The sequence below is a fragment of the Archocentrus centrarchus genome, chromosome 7 (assembly GCF_007364275.1).
Source record: "Archocentrus centrarchus isolate MPI-CPG fArcCen1 chromosome 7, fArcCen1, whole genome shotgun sequence".
Classification (NCBI taxonomy): domain Eukaryota; kingdom Metazoa; phylum Chordata; class Actinopteri; order Cichliformes; family Cichlidae; genus Archocentrus; species Archocentrus centrarchus.
The window spans coordinates 37708607-37733735 of NC_044352.1; the positions used below are offsets into that span (position 1 = coordinate 37708607).

General features: G+C 42.2%; 1 protein-coding gene across 1 annotated transcript in view; it reads left to right on the forward strand.

The window, feature by feature from the left end:
• The window catches only part of LOC115782477 (voltage-gated potassium channel subunit beta-2-like), a 101329-nt gene that overhangs the window by 47042 nt on the left and 29158 nt on the right, over positions 1-25129 (forward strand). Inside the window, exon 10 of the mRNA XM_030732653.1 lies at positions 24827-24912. Within this exon, the coding sequence (XP_030588513.1) occupies positions 24827-24912 (86 nt within the window). The remainder of the gene's footprint in view (positions 1-24826; positions 24913-25129) is intronic.

The following is a 25129-nucleotide window of genomic DNA, read 5'->3' on the forward strand; positions in this document are numbered from 1 at the left end:
GTGCTTTGTATTGTGGGTAAAGACCCTACAATAATACAGAGAAAACCTGACAGTCAAAACGACCCCCTATGAGCAGCACAGTGGGAAAGAAAAACTCCCTTGCCCAGTGTTTTGTGTTCTTGTCCTCATGGTTCTATTTCATTGCGTTCATTTAGTGTTCTGTATTTTGTTATAGTTATTTAAATTCAATTGCTGTTCCCTGTGTTGCACTCCAGTGTCTGTCCTGTTCCTCTGCCATGTCCCTGGCCTCATGTGCAGTTGTATTTAGTTTTCTTCTCAGTGTTGTCTAGTCTGTGTTCTCTGTGTGTGGTGTCAAGTTTGCATTTGGTTCCCCGACTTCTCACTTCCTGTTTTATTTTGCCCTCCCCTGTCCCATGTGGTTTGTGTTCGGCTTTACTTCCCCTTGTCTCATTTCTGTAATTCTGTCCAACTGTCCCCAGCTGTCTCTCTCTCTCTCTACCTGAGTACCTGGTGTGTGTGTGTGTGTGTGTGTGTGTGTGTGTGTGTGTGTGTGTGTGTGTGTGTGTGTGTGTGTGTGTGTGTGTGTGTGTGTGTGTGTGTGTGTGTATTTAAGGTCTCAGTGTTCCTTAGCAGTGTTAATTTCGTTGACAAACTATTTTTGTCATAGTTTTCATCAACGACCCTTTTTTTCATGACGAAAACGAGATAACTGAATAAAAACTACCTAAAATGATAAAAACGATGACGAAATTAATCAACACTTTCATCAACAAATGAAAACAAGACAAATGCTTGTGGGGGACGACATCCAATCAGAACTTATTTAATTTTGTGACAGGCCAGGACAAGTTAGGAAAACATCCAATCAAACGCACAGTTGCACAAATTTGCTCTAAACCCGGGAAGGACAAACTAGCCTGTGATTGGTCGTTCCTTCCGATAGAACTAAGTTATGTAACCAATGTCAGCAGGGAGAAAGAGAAGAGCCGATGTATGGACACATTTGTCCTTTGACGTTGTGACAAACAAAACGATGTGTAAACCATGTGGGGCGACTATCTCGGGTAAAAACACGACAAATCTTAAACGACATCTGCAAACCAGTCACCCAGATCTCCATGCAAAGGTCAGCATTTTAATGTCATGCAGGGTAAAGTGTTTTTCCCAGTTTGTGTTTAGAGAAAATCTCCACACCGCGCTGGATCAGCCTTTATAATCTTAGTCCTGAACACTGCCCTGTACCTTTCAGAGCGTCCTGCTGTAAAACGCTCCGATTATCTCAGTAAGGTGGTGTTAATGATCAGGTGTGTGGGAATCTGTCATGTGTGAGCGGTGTGCCAAGCAGGGTGGACCCAAATGCAGAACTCCAAAGGCAGGACTGAATTAAAGTGATGAGTTTATTTACAGAAAGTAATCCAAAAATATACAAAACTGAGGTTGACAAAGTGACACCAGAACAGAACCACACCTTCATGAGGGAGGACGCAACAAGGAACAGAGGGAAATGCAGACAATAAATACACCGGGAATGATGAGGGAAAACAGGAAACAGCTGGGGAGAACAGATGGACAAAATCATACTAATCAAACACAGGAAGCAAAATGCCACACAACACGCAGGGAACACAGGACTGTCAAAATAAAACAGGAAACACCTAACAAGGTATAGGCAGACTTAACACAGGGGGCTGGCACACAGGAAAACTAAACATGGACCAAGGAACAGGGAAAAAGACGAAAACACAGACACAGGGGAAACAGGAACAATGGGAACTATAAGCTCACAACTGATGAAGCCAGAACTCAGATGAATAAGGAAGACCAAAACAAAAGTAGAAAATAACAAAACCCAGTGAAAACAGAACTAAACACAAAATTTTGTGTAAGTGTGTATAATGACCAATTCAAGGGAACTGAAGAAAAAGCATTTACATTTTACACCCTTTATATTTTAGTCGACTAAATCGACTGTAGATTTAGTCGACTATATTCTTAGGATAATTTCATCCACTAAAACTAGAATAAAACTAAAACTATTCAGATGACTTAATTATGACTAAAACTTAATTACATTTTCGTCAAAAGACTATGACTAAAACTAAATGAAAATTTGCTGTCAAAATTAACACTGCTCTACAGGAGACTGGTTCTGAGGCCCAGTCCATGCATTGAGGTGAGCCAAACTATATCAGCCGGAATCTCTCAATATGACGTACTAGCTCAGGCTCCTTCCATACCAGACAGGTGCAAGGCTATCTAATAATACTGCATAAGGAAAAAGGTTTGCTGTTTTGCTTGACTTAAGATTTCTAATGATTTTAATAGTTTCTACAATCGTTTTAATATTTATGATTTTACCGAGGAGCTTTCTGGTTTTAAGAGTGTGCCCTCAGATGTCACAAACACAGTACACATTGATAGTGGAACTGTTTTTAATGTCTTTCGGAAGACTAAGGAGAGAAAAAGCTCAGGTCCTGATGGCATTGGAGGCCGTATTCTTAAAACCTGTGCCCTGCAGCTGGCAGATATCTTTAGTTTTCTTTTTAACATGTCTCTTAATACTCACAGGGTCCCTCAGCTTTGGAAAGCCTCAACCATTGTTCCTGTCCCCAAAAGTAAGGACACTCGGTCCTTGAATGATTTTAGGCCTGTTGCCCTCACCTCATTAGCAATGAAGACATTTGAAAAGATTATTAAGGGAATTCTTTTATCTAGAGTTAGAGAACATCTGGACCCACTTCAGTTTGCTTACAGGTCAGGCAGGGGAGTGGAGGATGCAATGGGAACCCTTTTAAACATGATTTTAAGCCATCTGGAGGCACAAAAACCTTTGCAAGGCTGCGTTTTGTTGATTTCTCATCTGCTTTTAACTGTATTCAACCACACATTTTGGCTAAGAAATTACAGTGTTTTTGTGGTATTAATTCTGGCCTCATATGTTGGTTGATTTAATTTTTAACTGTACGTTCTCAGAGGGTGAGGGTCAACGGTGTTCTTTCCGATGTCCTCTTTTCTTCTACTGGGTCTCCTCAGGGCTGTGTTCTTTCACCCCTTTTGTTTATTTTATATACTAACGATTGTCACAGCCGGTATCCACATTTTAAAATTTGCTGATGACTCTGTGATCCTGTCCCTCCTCAGCAGTGATGACCCAGATCACGGACCAGTGGTCAGGGATTTCACTGACTGGTGTGAGTCCTCCTTTTTAAAGATAAATGTTTCTAAAACAAAGGAGATGGTCATTGATTTTAGAAAAAACAGTGCAGTCGTTGTGCCTGTGGTTATTTCTGGGGAAAATGTTGAGGTCGTGGACCAGTATAAGTATCTGGGAATGATCTTGACAACGGGCTGACTTTTGAAGCCCACGTAGACTCACTTTGTAAAAAGGCCCATCAGAGGATGTACTTTTATCGGAAGCTCTGTGGTTTTAATGTGGATTCAACTTTTATGAAAATGTTTTATTCTTGTTTTATTGAGTCGGTTATTGCTTTTAATCTCATCTGTTGGTTTGGTTTTTTAAATGTTAAGAATAGAAATAAACTGCTAGGAGTTGTAAAGGTGTGTGGAAAAATTGCTGGCACAGCCCTAAGCAACCTCACTGACCTACAAAAGGTGAGGTCAGTGAAAAAGGCCAGACTTATCCTAGCAGATTTAGACCATCCACTGCACCAGGAGTTTAAGTTGCTTCCTTCTGGATGCAGATACCGAGTACCAGATTGTAGGACAAATAGATTGAGGGAATCTTTTGTCCCAACAGCAATTAGGTTTTTAAATGATCTGTTGTGATTTAATGTTTGTTTTTATGTTTGTTTTTATGTATGTTTTCATGGTATAACTGTTTTTAGATTACTGTACTACTGGCTGTGGGAACAATTGCCCTTAGGGGATAATAAAGATCTTTCATTGACTCGAGCACTCAAAGCACTTCCAAACTAACGTCCATACCAGGAATGCACCGGGAGAGACTCGAGGTTCAGCATCCTGCCTGATGTGCAGTTCATATAGGAACTGCCACTAAAGTGCTTTATAGCAATGAAAACAAGTAGATAACTTACAAATTTTGGAAAAAAGTAAAACAGAATAATAAAAATTGAAAATGACAACAATATACATATCTTGAAAAATAAGATATGAATTTGAAATTGTAAAACAAGTGTATAGTACTGGCATAACTGTATAACAGAGAGATATAAGCTACTGGAGCGCTTGTAGGCTTGTAGGAGTAATCAGGTATAATGAAAAGCATAATGAAAAGACTAGAGCCAAAACGCTGTCAGTGTAAAACGTATTAATTCAATTCAATATAATTTGGTTTTACAGTTGGCCTCCACCAGTTGTAATCAGTATAGTTTTGTATTGGTTCTCAGGCAAAGGCCAAAAGATAACAGAAAACAAAGCAAAGAAAATGTGAGCAAGGGCGTGCTTGGGGGTGTGCCTGCGGTGTAATTGGCTGTTTTTGACTACTTTTGATTTTACCTTTATATTTCACCTTAAGAAGTGCTTACCTTGCCTTGTTTGGTATCATTTTTTTTTCAGCACAACCTCAGTTGTGTGACTGTAATGTTATTTTTTTATTTTGACATAGTGTATTAACATATTGGACTAGAATCCCACAAAAACTTAACCTGCTAACTGGCCACTCCAAAATCACCAAAAATGCCTGAAAAAGCATACCTAAGGTACATCGGCTGCTGTTCCTGAACTCTTTGAAGTACATGCAAAAGCTTGATCTCTTTGTAAAGAAGACAAGCTATATTTTTCATTTTTCCAGTCAAAAATGCTGTAACTGTAATGAGTATGCAGCTATTAAGTTTGGAACACAGACAAATTAGACAATTTTTGCCTCGCCTAGATTTTTCCAGTTTGTTTTTATGTAACTACACACTGAGTGTATCGACTGGAAAATGTAATGAAGCTGTAGAATGAAGTCTTTTTACCGAGTATTTCAAATTTTATCAAGATGGCACAAAAACCTGCTGTTCTGTAAAGGTTTTTGTGTGTTGATGTCCAGGCGCGGTCTCACATATGAGCAGCCTTTGTTATACAAACTTCAAATGGCTGTAACTCCTCAATGCTTCAACATACAGTCATCAATGAGGCTCTAATCAAAGATACTACCCTGAGGAGTCCTCTGCTAAACACAAAGTTACTGATAATGTGAATTCATTATAAGTATAGACATATAAATCAGAGGTTGCCCTAATTTGTAAAAGAAGGAAAATGTTAGGCCTTCATTCACAAAAAGCCCCCCAGTCTATTTTCAGTGATTCCTACACATACCCCAAAATATATAAATTGTATACTGTTCAACAGTTACAGTAAATGTAAACACTACATATACACATAAAGAAACCACAATCCTCCCAACTGTCCTGATATACAATCTATAACCTCCTTGCAAACAATTACCCCCACAAACACAAAGGAACCCAAAGCCCACCACAAAGCAAATATCAAGAAAATCAATAAATGTTGCTCTTAGCCATTGTGTAACTGCCTTGAAGGCCCATCAAGACATACATATTTACCTCTAAATGGCATATAATATGAGCACGAGCTGGGAATAAAAGCTTTGTGTTCATTCTGCAGCGATAAAACGGTCGAATCAGCGACAAAGTCCTCTAATAAATATTAATCCACTCTTGTGAGTGACTTTGTCACTTTGTTGAAGAAATATAGCTTGTTTTGAGATATTTATACAATCCGTTAGTGAGAAAAAGTACTATAAAAACTCTCGAGTCACTACAAGACCCATTTCTTGTAGCGACATTATGTGCTTTACGTAACGAAAACACTAGATGGCGCAAGAGCTTCCGTGACATTAGTTTTCATTCAGTATAGTCAGACTTTCATTCAATATATTCAGAGTTCATCCTATATATTCAGACTCTCATTTTAATGTATATAATATTTCCTAAACTGCATTCCATAATATATATATATATATATATATATATATATATATATATATATTAAAATAAGAGTCTGAATGTATTGAATGAAAGTCTGAATATATTGAATGAACTCTGAATATATAGAATGAACTCTGAATATATTGAATGAAACTTGAATATATTGAATGAACTCTGAATATATTGAATGAAACTTGAATATATTGAATGAACTCTGAATATATTGAATGAACTCTGAATATATTGAATGAAACTTGAATATATTGAATGAACTCTGAATATATTGAATGAAACTTGAATATATTGAATGAACTCTGAATATATTGAATGAACTCTGAATATATTGAATGAACTCTGAATATATTGAATGAAACTTGAATATATTGAATGAAAGTCTGAATATATTGAATGAAAGCTGTGGTCACGGAAGCGCCATCTAGTGTTTTCGTTACGTAAAGCGCATAATGTCGCTACAAGAAGCGGCACTATGAGTCAATCTGCAGTTCATCTTCACTGTTTCATCGTGGAAGACCAAATGCAGCGACCCTCTCAGGTCAGACAGCTCCTGCATGCAAGCTAACATTACGCAGAGCATGTACAGGCACCCTCCAAAACAACAGGCGCCGTCTAGAATCTGAGATGTGGATGTGGAAGGCATGTTCTGCTTATTGTTAGCTTGATACGCAGGAGCTGTCTGACCTGAGAGATTCACTGAATAAAACTCTTCATCAGTAGCATGATTAGGAACACTGCTGCTAGCATTATGTTGGCCAGTTCATGCATTTGCCAGGGTGTTAATTAGCTACTCATTATTTAGGATTTCTGCCACTAAATTCCCTGCAGACTGACTCATAGTGCCATTTCTTGTAGCGACATTATGTGCTTTACGTAACGAAAACACTAGATGGCGCAAGAGCTTCGGTGATGTCAGTTTTCATTCAATATATTCAGAGTTTCATTCAATATATTCAGACTCTCATTTTATATATATATATATATATATATATATATATATATATATATATATATATATATATATATATTAGGGGTGGGACTCGATTAAAAAAATTAATCTAATTAATTACAAGCTTTGTAATTAATTAATCGAAATTAATCGCATTTTAATCGCATTTCAATATTTGACATGAGAAATATTAATTTAAGTTTAGTTGATGAATGAATCAATATACATAAGCTTAAACATCAAAATTTTGTTTATTTTCCCACCAGTCTACTACACAGACCAATGAAGGGTGGAAGTGCTCCTCTGATAAGCAAACACCTGAAATTAAAGTTAAGCATCATAACTGGATAGTTTTATTCAACATTAATGTCTCACTTGTTATAGTTGAAAATTAATCATTCTCTCAGCTGTATTCCTTGATGTTGAAATGTGTTATGCTTGTTTTAACAGCTTATTTTGAATTAAAGACTTAAAATTAAACCACAAAAAGGAGAAAAAGTTCGTTCTCCGTTTAACCAGCTGTTTTTACACAGCTGTGCTTCACACTCACGGTTGCTAGGCGACATGAGCTACGCAGAGGTGACGGCAGCTGATATGAAGGCTAGCCGCTCACTTCCGGCCTTTGTGGTGTTCGTGGGCTGCGAAAGACGTGGGCCGGGTCCTTCGCAGGATGCGGCCCCTAATTTGGACATTGTGCGTCGATATAATCTGTATGCCTGGAACTCGTGCACTGAGAAACGTTCCACGGTGCAAAGTGCGATTAAAATGCGTTAAAATTTTTAACGCGTTAATTTCCCCGTAATTAATTAATCGAAATTAACGCGTTAAAGTCCCACCCCTAATATATATATATATATATATATATATATATATATATATATATATATATATATATATATATATATATATATACATACTGTCAGTGGCAGGGGAACAATATGAGAATAGCACCCCACCAAGGCTGGAGATGGAGCAATACTGGAAGAGCATATGGGAGAAGGATGCATCACACAACACCAATACTCAGTGGATAGTGGCTCTAACCACAGCAACCTCCCTGAACAGTGGCAGACATCCAGGAAAGAGTCTCACACTTGAGGAACTGGACAGCACTCCATGAGCACCTGGCAGCACAAATGAACCAGCTGATAGAGGCTAAGACACACCCCGAGTGGTTGACTGAAGGGCAGACAGTCCTGATCCCCAAGGACCCCCAGAAGGGACCAGTCCCATCCAACTACCGGCCCATATCCTGCCTCAGTACAACATGGAAACTCCTGTCAGGAATCATAGCAGCTAAGATGAGTAGGCATGTGACACAATACATGAGCGAGGCCCAGAAAGGGATTGGCAGAGAAACCAGGGGAGCAAAACACCAGCTACTAGTAGATAGAGCAGTCACTCGAGACTGTAAGACCCAACTGACCAACCTGTGCACCGTCTGGATTGACTACAAGAAAGCCTATGACTCGATGCCGCACACATGGATCCTGGAATGCCTAGAACTATACTAGATCAACAGGACCCTAAGAGCCTTTATCATGAACTCAATGGGTATGTGGAGAACAACACTAGAGGCCAACTCCAGGCCCATTGCACAAGTCAACATCAAGTGTGGGATTTAGAGATGCTCTGTCTCCAATGCTGTTCTACATAGGCCTGAATCCCCTCAGCCAGATCATCAATAAGACTGGCTATGGATACCGACTATGAAATGGCGCAACCATCAGCCACTTCCTGTACATGGATGACATCAAGCTATATGCTAAGAGTGAACGAGATATCGATTCACTGATCCATACCACCAGGATCTACAGCAATGATATCAGAAGTGCAGTCGGATGGTAACTAAGAGAGGAAAAGTAGTCAGAACCGAGGGGATTACACTACCAGAAGGCAACGTTGCAGACATTGAGGACAGCTACAAGTACCTTGGAATCCCACAGGCAAATGGGAACCATGAAGAGGCAGAGAACTGAATCAAATACATACATATATAAACACACACACATATATACACACACATACATACATTCATGCATAAAATAAGTGAGTGTGTAAGAACAAGATAGAAATACAATAGAAAAGTAACATTCACACAGCAAGTATATTTACATTCCACACATTTCATATTTAAATAGTCTGTCTGCCTCTGCCACAGCCTGCACTAGTTCATGTTTGTGACGTGTGCACTGTCAGCTGTGCGATGTGGAGAGTGTTGCTTCAGTTCTGTCTTTGTATTTTTCTCAGTATGTTTGTTGTTTTTATTTTTTATCTATTTCATTTCTATATGTATAGTTTTAGCACTCATTGTTGGCACTCTCACTTTGATGTTTAGTTACTGTAGATGTATTTTTCTGACCGCTGTTACACAATAATTTCCCTTGTGGGATCAATAAAATACCTATCCATCTATCTATCTATCTAGTCGTACACAGTGCTTGTGTACATGTTTCTACTTTGGGTCTTTTAACAAAGTGATCTTGCACTTGAAATTTCCACTTTGTGATTTGGAGGCATCTCTGCATCCATGCTTTAAATATTATTTCCATCAGGCAGTTTAAATAGTCTGTGTCTGTCCCATTTCTTGTTCCATACAGGTAGATACCTTGCAAAAGTTTAACCCCCTGGGGTCCGGGGTAAATTTTTGACTACTTTTATTTTTACCTTTATAGTTCACCTTAGACACTGTTTGCCTCACCTTGTTTGGTATCATTTTTTTAGCACAACCTCATGTGTGTGACTGTACAGTTATTCTTTCCTTTTGACATACTGTATCACACATAGGATTTAAAATCTCATTAAAAAAACAAACAAACTCTGAGTAGAAAAAAGTTATTTTTTACTGTAAAAACCACAAATTGTCATGGCTGAAGGAATAGGAAGGACTCAAAATGCAGACTGTTATAATCTCTTTTAGTGAATTTATTTACAGTGCACAAGACAATGAATTGGAATAGTGGGAAAAGGTGGCAGGTTGGACTCTCCATGGCTGCTCCAAAGGTTTACAGGATTCGCTTCAAAACAACAATTGGACCTCTCCTCTTTTCCTCTTCTTGCTCACTTACTCTCAGGCATGCACTCAAGGGTTCCAGTTTCCTGAGCAAAGAAGAAACCAGAGGGTCATTAGATGTCCACTGAGAAGTCATAGCAAGATACTAGAGAGCTGGCATCAACTAACTGCGAGGTAAGTAACAATCTGGCATCGAGTGTAGGTCTTCCAGCACTTAAGTAGGCCAGATAGTCACCCAAATCATCATCACCTGTGGGAACCGGACCAGGTGTCTAGCAACTGAGAACTGGAGGAGGACCGCCTCTACAACGCAGGGGTTAGTGAACATGAACAGGATGGGAGTGTCATGGTCCGGGGTCCATGTGACCCTGTGTGTTTTTGTTTTGGCTTCATTTGTCTGTTCTGTTCTGGGTTTTTTGGGGTTGTGGGCTTTTAGTTTGTTATTTCTAGTTCCTTATGTTTCCATGTGTCAAGTATGCACTACTAGTGATGAGAAAATGAAGCTTTTGTGAAGCACTGAACCACTTGAGCCAATTGTTTCGAAAATAGGTTCGTTACTCGAAGCTTCAATTATAGCGCCCTCTCCTGGAAAAGTGCAATGCTTTCAATTACACACCTGCATGCACGCACTCACACACCTCAATGATCTGAAGCATCTTTGCATCACACATTATGACCAAATATTGTGATATCAGGTTCTATTTACAAATAAAGATGGATGAACGTGTGTGTTGTGTTATTGAGCAGAGTGCTGGGATAACATGGCATTAACTGGCTGTGCTTGTGTAACTACTGCTTTTGCGTTAATCTTGATATGACAGCATCCGTCATAACGTTGAAAGGACGAGCCTCTCTCCAGAGAGGCTCTCTCTGGCACCCACTTTGTTTTCACGGGTGGAGGCAGCCATGGACTGGCCTGCCTCTGCAGCTGTCCCTGCTCCGCAAGTGAGGAGAACCCAGTCCTTGCCTCCGGCGTCAGAGTCTTCAGCTTCGTCCCCAGCCTCAGAGTCTTCAGCCCCAGCTCTCCCATCAGCTCCCCTTCAGAGTCTGTCTCAAACTCAGTTAGCTGTAGCAGCTCTCCCCCAGCCTTCAGTCAGCACCTCAGCTCCTGCTCCCCCAGTTCCCCCAGCTCCAGTTTCCCTAGTTTCAGCTTTAGATCCCTCAGTGCCTTCGACCCCTTCAGTCCCTTTAGTTCCCTCAGCTCCCTCTGCTCCCTCAGCTTCAGTCCCTTCTGCCCTTTTAGCGTCGGTCCCTTCAGTTCCCTCAGTTTCAGTTCCCTCCGTAACTTCAGTCAGTTCGGTCCCTTCGGTCCCCTCAGTCCCCTTAGGATCGGTCCTCTTAGTATCGATCCCCTTGGTCTTTCAGGCCTCCTCAGCTTCGGTCCCCTCAGTCCCTTTGCTCCCTTTAGTGCCCTTAGCTTCTTCCTCAGCCCCCCCTGCAGCTTTAATCCCGTCAGCTTCAGTCGCTTCATCTTCAGTCTCCTCAGTTGCTTCAGTCCCTTTAGGCCCTTCAGCCTCAGTGCCCTCAGCTTCAGTCCCCTTAATTTTTCTGGTCCCTTCAGTCCCCTTAGTGCCCTCAGCTTCGGTCCCTTTAGTTAGCTTCAGTCCTCTCTGCCTCAGACCCTTTGCTCCCTCTGCTTCGGTCCTTTCGAGTGTCCTGACCCTGCCTACCTTTTGTTGCTGCTGGGACCGCAGTCAGCCTCCAGAACTGTTTTGTTGTGCCATGGACTTCCTTCGGCTGTTCTGGATTTTTGGGGGTTGTGGGGTTTTAGTTTATTTCTAGTTCCTTATGTTTCCATGTGTCAAATCTGCGTCTTTGTTTCCCCCATCTGCCTTCCTGTTTTAGTTTGACAGTCTTGTGTTCCCTGTGCTGTGTTTAGTTTTGCTTCCACTGTGTCATGAACGATCTGGTTCACCTGTTGTTCCCTGCTGTTTTCACTTGCCCTAATTACCTTTTGTGTATTTAAGCTCTTAGTTTTCTTCTGTTCTTTGTTGCGTTGTCGTCAGTGTTTCCTGTCCTTGGTGTGTGTTTTCAAGTTTAGTGATTTGTTTTTCTATTTTCTCCCAGGCATGGTGTATTACCTTTTGCCGTAGCCTTGGTAGAGATTTCATATTTTTTTGTATTATTTTTTTTTTTTTGTTCTTTTGTGCCTTCTGCCAATAAAGCAGTTTTTAGTTTAGTTCTGTCTCCCACGTCCTGCATTTGGGTCCATCCCTTCCCCCATACAGCCGCAACTGTGACAGGGAGACCCAGAGTGAGAGTGAGGGCTGTTTTAGGATCTTCATGGCCCTCAGCCTGCACTGCTTGGTGTAAATGTCCTGCAGGTTGGGGAGGGTGGTTCTGATGGTCTGTTCAGCTGAATGAACCACCCTTTTTAGGGCCATGAAGTCCTGCTTGGTGCAGTTTCCCATCCAGGTGGTGATGCTCCCACGCATGATGCTCGATGGTGCAGGTGTAAAAGTTCCTGAGCACCTTGAGTCAGAGCCTGAAGTCTCTCAGCCGCCCGAGGAGGTAGAGACGCTGTCTGGCCTTCTTCACAGTGATGTTAATGCAGTACTCAAATCCAGGCCTCGTGGCCCAGTGTCCTGCAGGTTTTAGATATGTCCCTGATCCAATACACCTGAATCAAATGGCTGAATTATCTCCTCAGTTCTCCAGAGTCCTCCTAATGATTTCTATATCTGACTCAGGTGTGTTGAAGCAGAGACACATCTAAAACCTGCAGGACACTGGGCCACGAGGCCTGGATTTGAGAACCACTGTGTTAATGTGATGAGTCCAGGACAGGTCCTGTGAGATGGTCACTCCCAGGTATTTGAAAGTGTCCACTCTTTCCACCTCAGCACCACTGATGACAAGTGGATGGTAGTCCCTCTGCTGCTTCCTGCTGAAGTCCACGATCAGTTCCTTCGTTTTGCTGACGTTGAGCAGGAGGTGGTTCTCCTGGCACCAGTTCTCCAGGCGGGAGACCTCTCTCCTGTAGGGTGTCTCCTCATTGTGGGAGATCAGTCCCACAACAGCAGTGTCGTCAGCAAACTTGATGATGACGTTGGACTCTGACGTGGCCTCGCAGTCATGGGTGTACAGTGAGTACAGCAGAGGGCTGAGCACACAGCCCTGGGGGGATCTGGTGTTGAGGGTGAGGGAGGATGAGGTGAGGTGACCCACTCGTACCACCTGTGGTCTGCTGGTCAGGAAGCTGTGAACCCACCTGCACAGGGATGGGCCCAGGCCCAGGTCCAGCAGCTTAGAGACCAGCCTGGAGGGAACTACGGTGTTGAATGCTGAGCTGTAATCTACAAACAGCACTCTCACATAGTTCCCCTTACCAGTGTCTATGTGTGAAAGGGTCTTGTGGAGGAGGAAGGATATGGCGTCATCTGTGGATCTGTCTTGCCGGTATGCGAACTGTAGTGGGTCGAGGGCAGTGAGGAGGTGATGAATGTCTTGATGAGTCTCTCAAAGCATTTCATCACCACAGAGGTGAGTGCTATGGGCCTGAAGTCATTGGGGTTGCTGGGGTGTGGTTTCTTTGGGACAGGGACTATGATGGACTTTTTAAAGCAGGTGGGAATCACACACAGTTTCAGTGAGAGGTTGAATATCACTGTAAACACAGGTGCCAGCTGGTCAGCGCAGGTCTTAAGGACACGTCCACTAATACCGTCTGGTCCAGCCGCTTTCCTGGTGTTTACACGTCTAAACGCCCTCCTCACGTCACGCTCCGTCACAGTGAGTGTCTCCGCCCCTCCGGCCGGGAGCGCAGCGGGCTGTCGGCTTCCCGACTCAAAGCGCGCAAAGAAGATGTTGAGTTCATCAGCCAGAGAAGCGTCGGCACTCACCGGGGGTGTGTGTGGTGCTTTGTAGTACGTGATGGTGCGTAGCCCCTGCCACAGTCCCCTCGAGTCAGACTGTTGTAGTTGCTGTTCCAGTCTGCGGCCGTAGCGATGTTTGGCCTCTTTCACCGCTCTGCGGACGTTGTATGATGCAACCTTGTAGTCCTCCATGTTCCCAGAGGCGAGGCCGGATTTGTAGGCAACGGTGCGGGACCTCAGGGCGTCGCGGACAGATTTATCCACCCACGGCTTCTGGTTGGGAAAAGTCCTGATGGTCCTCCTAAGTGAAGTGTCATCAACAACTTTCCCAATAAATCCCACGACAGTTTCCGTAAACTCCTCGATGTCTCCGCCCGCGCTGCTGCGAAACATGTCCCAGTCGGTTGAATCCAACGCACCCTGCAGAGCGGCCTCTGTTTGATCAGACCACCGTGTCACTTCTCTCACAGCAGGGGGTTCCTGCCTGAGCCGTTGTTTGTATTTCGGCATGAGAAGGACAGCGGTGTGGTCAGACTTCCCAAAAGGCGGAAGAGGCTTTGCTTTGTAGCCCTCTTTGAATGGAGAGTAGCAGTGGTCTAGGGTCCTCTCTCCTCTGGTGGGGCAGTCGATGTGTTGAATCAACTCCGGTATCACCTTTTTCAAGTTTGCACTGTTAAAGTCCCCGGCTACGATGAGAGCCGCATCACGCTGGTTAGCCTGATAGGTGGAAATCGCCTCATGTAGCTCGGATAGTGCAGTGATTGTGTCCGCCTGAGGTGGAATATAGACGGCGCTGAAGATGACCGAAGTGAACTCGCGGGGCAGGTAGTGGGGACGGCATTTCAGGGTTAGGAGCTCCAGGTTAGGCGAACATGATTGTTTCAGAGGGACGACATTCCTACTGTCACACCAGTTGTTATTAATCATTAGGCACACACCTCCTCCTCTTGATTTTCCAGACTCACTCGTTCTGTCCGTGCGATGAACACTGAAGAACTCCGACGGCTGTACGGCGTGGTCCGGTATGAGGGGGGTCAGCCATGTCTCCGTGAGACAGATGATGTTGCAGTCCCTTATGTCCCTCTGAAACTGTATCCTGGCCCTGAGTTCGTCCAGCTTGTTATCCAGTGACTGGACATTAGCCAACAGGATGCTCGGCAGTGGCGTTTGGTGCGCTCTACGCCTCAGCCTCTCTCTTACGCCGGCTCTTTTCCCTCGGGGCCTTGTCCGTGACCTGGGTGCTCCGTGCCCTCCTTTGTTTGAGCTGGCCCACTGGAAACGCAGTATGTCCTGAGGCCAAGTCGGGTCGGGAGAAAAAGGTGTCAGAATACAGCCAGAGTGCTGTATTCTGATATTAAAAAGAGTCTGTCTGTCATACGTGATATGACACAGAGCAGGCGGAATTATAAAGTCCAGAATTAGAGCTAAACCTAATATATACAAACAAAGCGTAGGAGCAGGTACGACGGCTGCTGACCTCACCGGCGCCATCTTTAAGATGATACAAATACAAATATAAGTTGTAAATTTTCAAAAGTTATGTAAAAATGTAGCAAATAACAAAGTTAAATAGAACAATTTACATTAAAATGCAGGAAAGGCCTCAGGCTTTTTTGTACAACTATTTGCAAAGCAATCAGGTCTCACAATAAGATACCACACAAATTGTTTATGCCTCCCCAAAAAACAGTTTCTGTCCTCCACAAGTCAGAGAGGCACATCACAGGCAAAACTTGCCATCAATATTCTCTCTTTTACCACCTTTTCACCTGTTCCTCAGCATTAAAATACAACCAAATGCAGCCTTTTTTTGTTTTGCTTTTTTTTATTAGCAAGCACTTCCTGTTAGCGAAACTCCCATTTTTGCCATTTCTTCTGCAAAAATTGTTCATCAAACGTAAGGACAACATACGGGAAAAAGCATGGCATGAATTATCGGGCATAACTCTGGTTTTACTTTGCCTATCCACACAATTTAAAAAGTGACATGTAGTTTGAAGTCCACACTTTCGGTTAATATTGAAATAGAGACTCAGCACAGCAGCATCCCAATACTACATCATCTGAAATTGGCAATGTTGTTTAGATGCACCACCCCGTCCGTCGACCCCAGAGGGTTAATCTCCATAACTATGCAGTGGTGAAGTTGCTACACAGTGTGGCTATGGCATAAGTATATGTTTCTGTCCCCCTGTAAGGTTGAGGACAATGTTGTTGTCTAGCCACCTGTTTCTCACTTTGATGAGATAGTTTGTTTCCATTTTCAAATAATCCATCTTTATCTCAGTTGCTGTTGATTTAAATTCCACCAGAAAAGAGTTGATTTGGGCCACGAAGTCTTCACTGTCCTCTTTGGGGTCTGGAAGGTGTTTTGTGAGTGGTGACCCAAAGCAATATTTATATTCAGCCCCATGACCTCAAGCATTAGTTCTGTGGTGATGCTGTGATCCAAACTGTTCATTCATCCATGGAGAGAAAAAAAATATTTGGTGATGTTAATGTCAGTGCAGTCTCTCTGGAAGTGTCCTGTGTGCACTGAGTGAGGTTGAAGCTTGTTTTTCAGGGTCGGAGTAGGGTGGAGATGAAGCTGTGGATGTCATGCTCCTGGGCCGGTGGCCCATTGTGTTAAGTTCCTTTTTATGTGATTCTGTTTTTGTTTTACTTTTCGGGTTAGTTTTTCTTACACTTTAGACTCAGTTTGTTGTTTTTGGATAAAGTTATTTGTATTTTCTTCTGGTTTCTCTTCGTTCTTGTCTTCCCCCATGTTTGTGTCCCTGTGTCTTGGCTCTTTTGTATTAAGTTCCTCTTCCTGTTGTTTCCTTGTGTAGTGTTTAGGGTTCCCATAGCCTTAGAGTTTAGTTCTTCTTGTGTTTTCCCTTAGTATCCCTCCCTTGTGTTGTGGTGTCTCTTGTTTCTGTTTCCCCAGTATGTGTGTTATTCCTCATGTGGTGTCAAGTCTGTTGTATCTTGTTTGGTCACTTCCTGTTTTATTTTGACAGTCTCATGTTCCCTGTGCTTTGTGTTTAGATTTGCTTCCTCTGTGTTACTAGTTTCATTGGTATCACCTGGCAGCAAGGTGGCTCACAGTTAGAACAACATCTGAAAGGTCTGGGTTCGATTCCACCTTGGCCCAGGACTTTCCCTCTCTCTGTGTGGAGTTTGCATGTTCTCCCCGTGCTTGCGTGGGTTTCCTCCGGGTACTCCGGTTTCCTCCCACATCCCAAAAACATGCACTTACATGCACTTACTGGGGTTAGGTTAATTGGTTACTCTAAATTGCCCATAGGTGTGAATGTGAGTGTGAAAGGTTGTTTATCTCTCTGTGTTGGCCCTGCGACAGGCTGGTGACCTGTTCAGGGTGTACCCTGCCTCTCGCCCTATGATAGCTGGGATAGGCTCCAGCCCCCCTGCGACCCTGAACAGGATGAGCGGAAGCGAATGGATGGATGGTATCACCTGTTGTCAGAGGTGGGAAGTAACGAAGTACAAATACTTCGTTACTGTACTTAAGTAGATTTTTCAGGTATCTGTACTTTATTTAAGTATCTATTTTTCTGACTACTTTTTACTTTTACTCCCTACATTTTTACGCAAGTATCTGTACTTTATACTTCTTACATTTTCAAACAGACTCGTTACTTTTTAACACGTCAGAGAGAAGTTTGCATTTCCGGTCAGTGCGCCTTCAAACATCAAGCGATCTGAGCCTAAACGGAGGAATAATAACACATAAGAGACAATCGTACTGCGTATCCTCCATCACCGGGGCTTATCTCGTACAAAGGGATTAAATACGCAAACCCATATAATTAATGTCTCATTTATAGCGCTATAATCGGGCCGGACCGAGTCCGTAAGTTGCGCTGCGGCACATAAACAGCTTAGCTAGCGCTACTGAAGAGGAGCGAGCATGAAGGGAGTAACGTGTGGCAGGTAAATGCAACGTTTTTAAATGCTCAACAAATATCAGCAAACACACAAAGTGTGTGCAGTTTGTCACACAGTGTGTCTGCTAGCTAAAAGAAGAGCTGCTGTATTTCAGGGAGAGCAAAGAGAGAGAAGTTCACTCAGAGATGGAGAAAGAGGACAGGAGAGGAAGGAGAGAGGTTAGAATTAAAGGTAAGGACTGGAAAACAAACTGAAGTATGCTGACTTTGTGTAATTCAAAGATTCTACGAAAATACTGCAGTTTAGGTTAGCTTGTTGTACTGTATTTACAGTAAAGCTCTGTGTTGGACTGGAGCACAGTGTTTGTGTTCATGGTCAGAGTTACAGGTTACATCAGTGCAGCAGAGATGAGTTTGAATCAAAGCTGCTGATGCTGAGATTCATTCACTGAATCCAACATTTCTACAGCCTGTATGCTGTCAGTGTAGGGATGGAGATCAGCTCAGAGAGCTGTGAAATACTGGGTTACATCTTTGTGAGTTCACTTCATCCACACAGAGCAGTAAACCTCAGAGCAGCAGCAGCAGGTCAGCTGATCACAGCCTGCACACCAACATCATTTACTGCAGCTCACAATAGAAAGCTGTGATTCTTCTCCCCATGCAGAGCCACTACAGCTGATCTTTGGGTTCCTCCAGCTTCTGAATCCCACTGTAACCCCTGAGTATCCTCATGTTGGTGTTTAGGTGGAGGCACAGTCACCCTCTACTATGGAGGACACAGAGAACAGAGCTGTGTTTAAATTCCCTTTCACAGTTTGTGTCCTACAGAACAGATTCAAGCTGAGAGCATTCATTAGGATTAAAATTTAGATTGGAATAACATTTGTATTCTCATGTACTATTTTATATTATTACAATAACATATAATGAGGTTCGGTTTGTTTTACACAAAAATAGCAGGTAGAAACGTCCTCCAAAAAACTACTTTTACTTTCTTACTTTGAGTACATTTCAGAGCCTGTACTTTTTTACTTTTACTTAAGTAGAGAAGTTGAACCAGTACTTTGACTTTTACTAAAGTATTTTTTAACATAAGTACTTGTACTTCTACTTAAGTACAGAATGTCAGTACTTTTGCCACCTCTGCCTGTTGTTCCCTCTTGTTTCCACTCTCCCTGATTACCGAGTGTGTGTATTTAAGCCCTCAGTTTTTCTCTGTTCTTTGTTGCGTTGTCATCTGTTTTCCCCCTTATCTGAATATTCTCCCAGTTTAGTGTTTTGTAGTGATGAGAAAATGAAGCTTTTGTGCAGTGGCGGTCCTAGCCTGTTTGCCGCACTACTACACTTGGGGGGGTAATGAGCGACTGCTGTGTGGTGTATGTAGCTTTCTGCCATGGTCTGACAGACAGGCTTTAACAGAAGGTCCCCCCACCATCACAGGCACACTCAGAATTTCTTTTAAATTTTTATTTGAAAAAACATGGAAGAAACTGAAATATTACACAGCTTCTGCTTAACTTTATCTTTGCTTGTTTCTCCTCTTCTTCTTTTCTCTTTTTCCTAAACTGTGCACCTGATGGCTTTGACCTTTTCCCTTCCATCTGCCACAATTCGCCACCACCACCGCCCATCCCCAGGGTTGTCAGATCTGACTGACAGTTGCCAGCCCAACACAACAAAACCTCCACTGAAACTCATGTTAATAGCACCAGGTGTGATATATATTTAAATATACAAGCTTTGGGTAACTTGTTAAAATTTTGGCTGCTTTTCACCATATTTGGTAGGTTTTTAGGAAGTTTTTATTGTAAAATTATATATCTATATAATTTTATAATTATATAGAAATATCTATATAATATTCCACCCCAATGTGTTCACAAGCTGCCCAATCTGGCAACACTGCGCCATCCACCAACATTTGTCCAAACTGTCTAGATTCGTATTTGTGTTATTTTTTTTATCAGGATTCGGGTTCACACAAATACTGTGATTTAATGACCATATTTACAGTATTATAAATGAAATTGGCTTTGTGTTCTATCAGTTGTGTGCATCTAATTTTATTAGACGCACAGATTCATTCTGTGGAACATGGGAGGAAAAAAAAAAAAAAAGAGTCAGTTTTGCATATCTCGCAAAAGTTTTGCGAGATCCTGAGTTACTTTTGCGAGATCTCGCAAAACTTTTCAATATTAGGACATACACTTCGCGTTAATCTTGATATGGCAGTGTCCGTGAGGATGAAAGGTTTGGCAAGAGACTGCCAGCAAAAGTCACCTTTATTTATAATTCAGCGGTTACTGTTGGCTGTAACCAGGCCCAAACTGTACAGGCATGAATGAATGAACCCGGCTGACAGTCTCACTCTCACGCCATCACTGCTTCACTCGACTCGCACCCCAGGCTGAGAGGAGAAGGGGGCGGGGCAGCGCTGTGTGTGTGACGATCGAGTGAAGCAGTGACAGCGAGACAGAGAGAGAATCCCCCGCCTGCCCTTTTTCTTCTGTTACAACCTGTCTGACCATGGCAGAAAGCTACATGCAATACACAGCAAATAGAGGGCGCCCATTATCCCACAAATGGAGTAGTGCGGTAGGCGTTGCTGCGGCGATCGCAATGCGTTGGGGGGAGGGGGGCGGTCATGCCGCCCTAGATGAAATGCCGCCCTGGGCGGCTGCCCATGTCGCCCATATCAGAAACCGCCACTGCTCGTAACTAACGAATCACCTGAACCAGTCAGCTGATTCAGTCCCAGACCGAAGCAGTTGCTGCTCCGGACGTCAAATGTCACGTGATTTTTTTCGTCCTGAAGCAAACTTTGAAGCAGTGGTTCTCTGGAGTTGTAAGCCCAGGGTTTGAAGCACGTATTGAAGCTTCGGTTTCACACGCTCATCACTAGTGTTTTGACTTCAGCTTTTCTCCCAGGTTTGGTGTTTTGCCTTTCATTTAGCCTCAGTTAGGATTTAGTTTTTTTGTAACTTGGTCACAACTGTCTTCTTGCCCCTGTGTGATGAAACTGGACAATCTCTGAGTAAAACCTTTTTTTTTTTTTTCCTGTGAGACACTTGCAGTGCTTGGCAAATCTTGGACTGAATATTCTGAGTCTGTTCCTATTAAAATGACCACTGGGAGAATTGAGTTTTATGAGCCAGGTAGAAATAAGGACTTTACCGCATTTGTTTTCGAGCCAGCTGGAAATAATGAAGTTTGAGTTTTTCTGCCAAGATTGAGCACGCAGCTGAAGGATTTAAGCAAGGCATTTATGATTATGTGACTGAGATGTATGAGCAATGGCTTAAACTGCCCAGTTAAGGAAATAAGAGCCATTGCATACTGTTCACAGGGTTTTGTGTCAGGTTTTCCCTGGCTTTTGGACTCTGCCTGTTGTAATTAAGGAGTTTGTTAAAGAGATAATCCACCCTGTTGCACCTGTCTTCTTCTGTGACTCTGTGGAAAATAAAGCGGCCAGTGAAGAAGCTCTGTTTTTAAAGACTGTGGATTCTAGAGACTATTATCTATGCTTCTGTGAGGCACCTACACCCGTTCCTGCCCTATGGGTGGGAGTTGCCAAGGACAGGCACACTTCTGCACCCATTATGTTTCGACAGGTAGAGGTGGCCATGTACTGGTCAGCCTCTTCACCCATTTCTGCTCCTCGAGTGAGGATAACCCGGTCAGTCGTCAGTATCTTCAGCTTCAGTCACTTCAGCAACACCTGCAACTTCAGCTTCAGTTTTCAAGACTTCAGCTTCAGAGCCTGCAGGCACTTCAACTTCAGCCACCTACAACTCGTCTGCCGCCCAAGTCACCCCATCCATCTTCAGAGTGTTCGCCACCACCAGAATCTTCCTTCAGGCATCTTCTGCCTGCACAGCAGCCCCAGTCATTAGAGGAGACGGATGCACGCCCTGCTCAGTATCCTGGGCCTTTCGAGTGGTGATGACTTTCTGAAGCTCTGAACCTTTTTGAATCATTGTGTCAAAAATTGGTTCGCTACTCGAAGGTTCATTCAGTGCTCTTGGGTGACATCTGCTGGCCACAATGGTTGGAACTGTTGCACAGCTAAATGAAGCCCTGCAGATGTGACGCACCTTTCATGTGTATAATAACACTTCACATGTGTTGGGATAATTCCTCAAATGACCTGCAATCCAACTATGTTTTATGTATTTGTACTTTGCATCCCATATTTAAAAATTATCTGCCCAGTAATTCCATCTATGAAATGATTAAAAAAATACATTTGGAAAATGGTTTGGTTTGTCATTGATACTAAATTACATACTGGACAGGGAAGATGTTCAAAAATAATAAGGCAGTAGGTATGATATCTCTATTCTGGTGTATATGTGTGTATGTATGTGTTTGTGTGTGTGTGTGTATATATATATATATATATATATATATATATATATATATATACTATTACTATTCAGGAATGATTTTTCCACAGTAGATGGATTTAAATGGTTTATCTTCTTAGGAACAGCTTCCCCAGCCTTTGAGAACACCTTTCACACAGAACAGAAGAAGTTGGTGTGACCAGGAAGTAAGAAAGGGAGAAAGAAAAGCACCTCTTAAATGATATGGCACTATGAGTATTATATTTGAATAAACACTGAATAGGTGTGTTGTGATTACTACGTCTTCGTCCAGCGATGTTGTCTGAGCGCACCTGTTTGCTTTTCAACACGCTAAATGTCACTGATCACACATTTGGACACAATTTAAAGGTGGAGGCATACTTTTACGTTTCTAATTAAATCTGACTTAGTCTCATCATGTTTTCTTGATCATAAAGTAATTTATTAATGGTCATTAATGCTCCACTGTCAAAGCTGGATTCCTTTGCCTGGCAGCTATAAGATCAGAGAGATCTATTGGCTGTAACCTCATTATTTTGGGGGCTATTGATGTGGTTTAAACATCAACATGTTCCTTATTCCATGCTCGTCCTTTCTGCATCTTTCCAATGCACTTGGAAAGAAATGGATGGGTGGACACCTACACTGAACTTATTTTACGTTGTCTGTGTTTTCCCCCTTAGCTGTGTGTTCTCCCAGGTTACTGTTGTGTTTTCTCCTTTTCTCCCAGGCTTGGTGTTTTGGCTTTAATTTAGCCTCGGTTGAGGTTTAGTTTTTTTGTTGTAACTTCTGAGCCTCTAGCATATAAAGCTGTTGAGTTTAGCTCTGCATTTGCAACCTGTATTTGGGCCCACCCCTGCTTGCCATACAGCCATACATTTCAGTGGAATATTTCGCTAAATCTGGTCCAGGATTTCAGGCTGATGTTGAAAGTGTTGGTCTGTCACTTTGCTCTGGCTTCTGTGCTCAGGGAGGAGGTTGATCGAGGTCTCGGTCTCCCTTTCTGACACACTGAGACATTTGATTATTATAATTTTTCATTTCTGCCTGTCAGCACTTTCTCTCCCTGATTTTATTTTTTCTTTTTTTTTTTGTATTCATTTACCTCATACTGAAATACTCATTTTTTTAACTCATGTTCCTTTATCCACACATTTTGTTGCCATATTTCTCACCTTTTTTTTAAACATTTTGACCATTTTAGGTTATACTTAATTTGTTCCAGCTTTTCTGATTTGGATTTTGAGTTCCCCATTTAGTTCTCAGAGATTTCAGAGAGCCAAGCTCTAGATTCTCAATGACCACCAATGTCTGTTTGTGAATTTGGCCCCAGTAAGTTGTCACTTATGTAACCCACAATGCTGTTAACCTGTGATCTGCCCAAACTAACCAAAAGTTTGTTAACAGTGTTGATGCCAAATCAACTGTTTACATAACATTTCTCTGAATGGTGGACTCTCTTACCAAATACAGAACAATTCCAAATTTTAATTAATTATATGTCCTTAAAATTATAGTACACGCAGAAAATCAGGTTGTCTCACCTGCTCTCCACTTTGAGTTCTTTATCAATTGAGATTTCAGTGGTGACTCTGTCTGCTCTCAGCAGTCAGGCACATGTCTTCTTAATTATTGGAGGTAAGTGCTCTTTCAGACTCACTGAGTCTACCTGCAGGTTTTCTGGATCAACATGAAAGCAGAAAAGAAATCACTCAAGAAATCCCGTACTCGCTGCCAACATTGTGGTGGAAAAAATAAGTTGAGCTCTGAAACAAAACTGATTTCCTGATATTTGTTGAAAGGAACCTTCGCAAAGGGACCAATACAGCACAAACAGTCTTCGCACCAGCACTGATCAAACAACAAAATAACAGCTCCTTTATACTCATTGTGTGGATACAATCGTGTTCTGTCAGCTGTGGTGAGTTCCAGTTCTCACCACCGTGTAGGCATCAGCATGATAATAACCTGCATCATGACCTTGGACACAGCTTACATTTTAGTTATTTTGTCATCTTCACACACTCAGTCTTTGTAAAAGAAAATTACAATTATATACCTAAGATGTACACAGAAGTTATTAGATTTGAAAAACAAATTTTCCATTACAGAGGTAGCTAAACAACCCTTTGGTAACAGGGAAGTTTGCATAACCATTCTACATGTGCTTTGTGACATTCAGCCACATCCCTCAGGGTATCCTGTGAGAAGTGCTTCGGGTGTACAGAATATTGGGTTCGTTATTGTGTTATATGGTCCTCATATAACCATTGCCAGTGCTTGGCCAACATTGGCAGTAATAAGTCAGACTTATTCTTGGTGTTGCACAGATTCTGTTCATAATTTGTATGGATGGAAATTCTAGGCAGAATTTCTAACTTTTGACTGATTAAGTCAATCACTAATGCTAAGTCTTGTTGTTGGGGAGTTAGTGGGATGGGGAAATTTGAAAAGTGATGCTGCTCCACCTAGTTTCTTCCAATAAAGTAAGCTATGTAGCATATACTGAGGCTTCTGCGGTACAGGAGGTAGAGTGAATGGTCCACCACTTGGAAAAGTCACTGGCTCTATCCCCAGCTTCTTCAGTCTACATTACAAAGTGTCCTCGGGCAAGATACTGAACCCTAAATCACCCCCAATGTAATCACCTGTTTGATAGGAAAACACGTTACATGTGTACGCACGCTAGCATTCTGTGTTAATGGGCCAAGGTGGCTTGAAGTGTTAGTGTTTTGAGTGATCAATGTTGGTCCATTTATTAAAACTTGGGCATAAATAATTAACAATATAGTATTTATTCAGTCTTTGTCCAGTTCACATTATCTGAGCTTTTTTGGCTCTGTTTCCTTTATACAGTTGTTTTACAGTTTGTTTTTGTAATGTTGTATATTTTTGTATTGATAGAGACGGTAAGGGCAATGACATATGTGATCAACCAGGGGATGGCCATGTACTGGGGTACATCACGATGGACCTCCATGGAGATTATGGTGAGTTTTAAACTTGTAAATGTAAATCTATTCATAAGCTAATTACATAGATAAAGGCTGATCTGCACCTGAGTTGTTGCAGAGTTGTAGATGGTGTCAGTCTAAATAATTGATCTAAATAGGTCAAGTTGCTGGTGTTCTGTTTTCTGTGGCTCCTTTTATTTTATAAATATTGTAATTTTCTGACAGCTGTGACATTTTTCTGCCTTTATCTTCT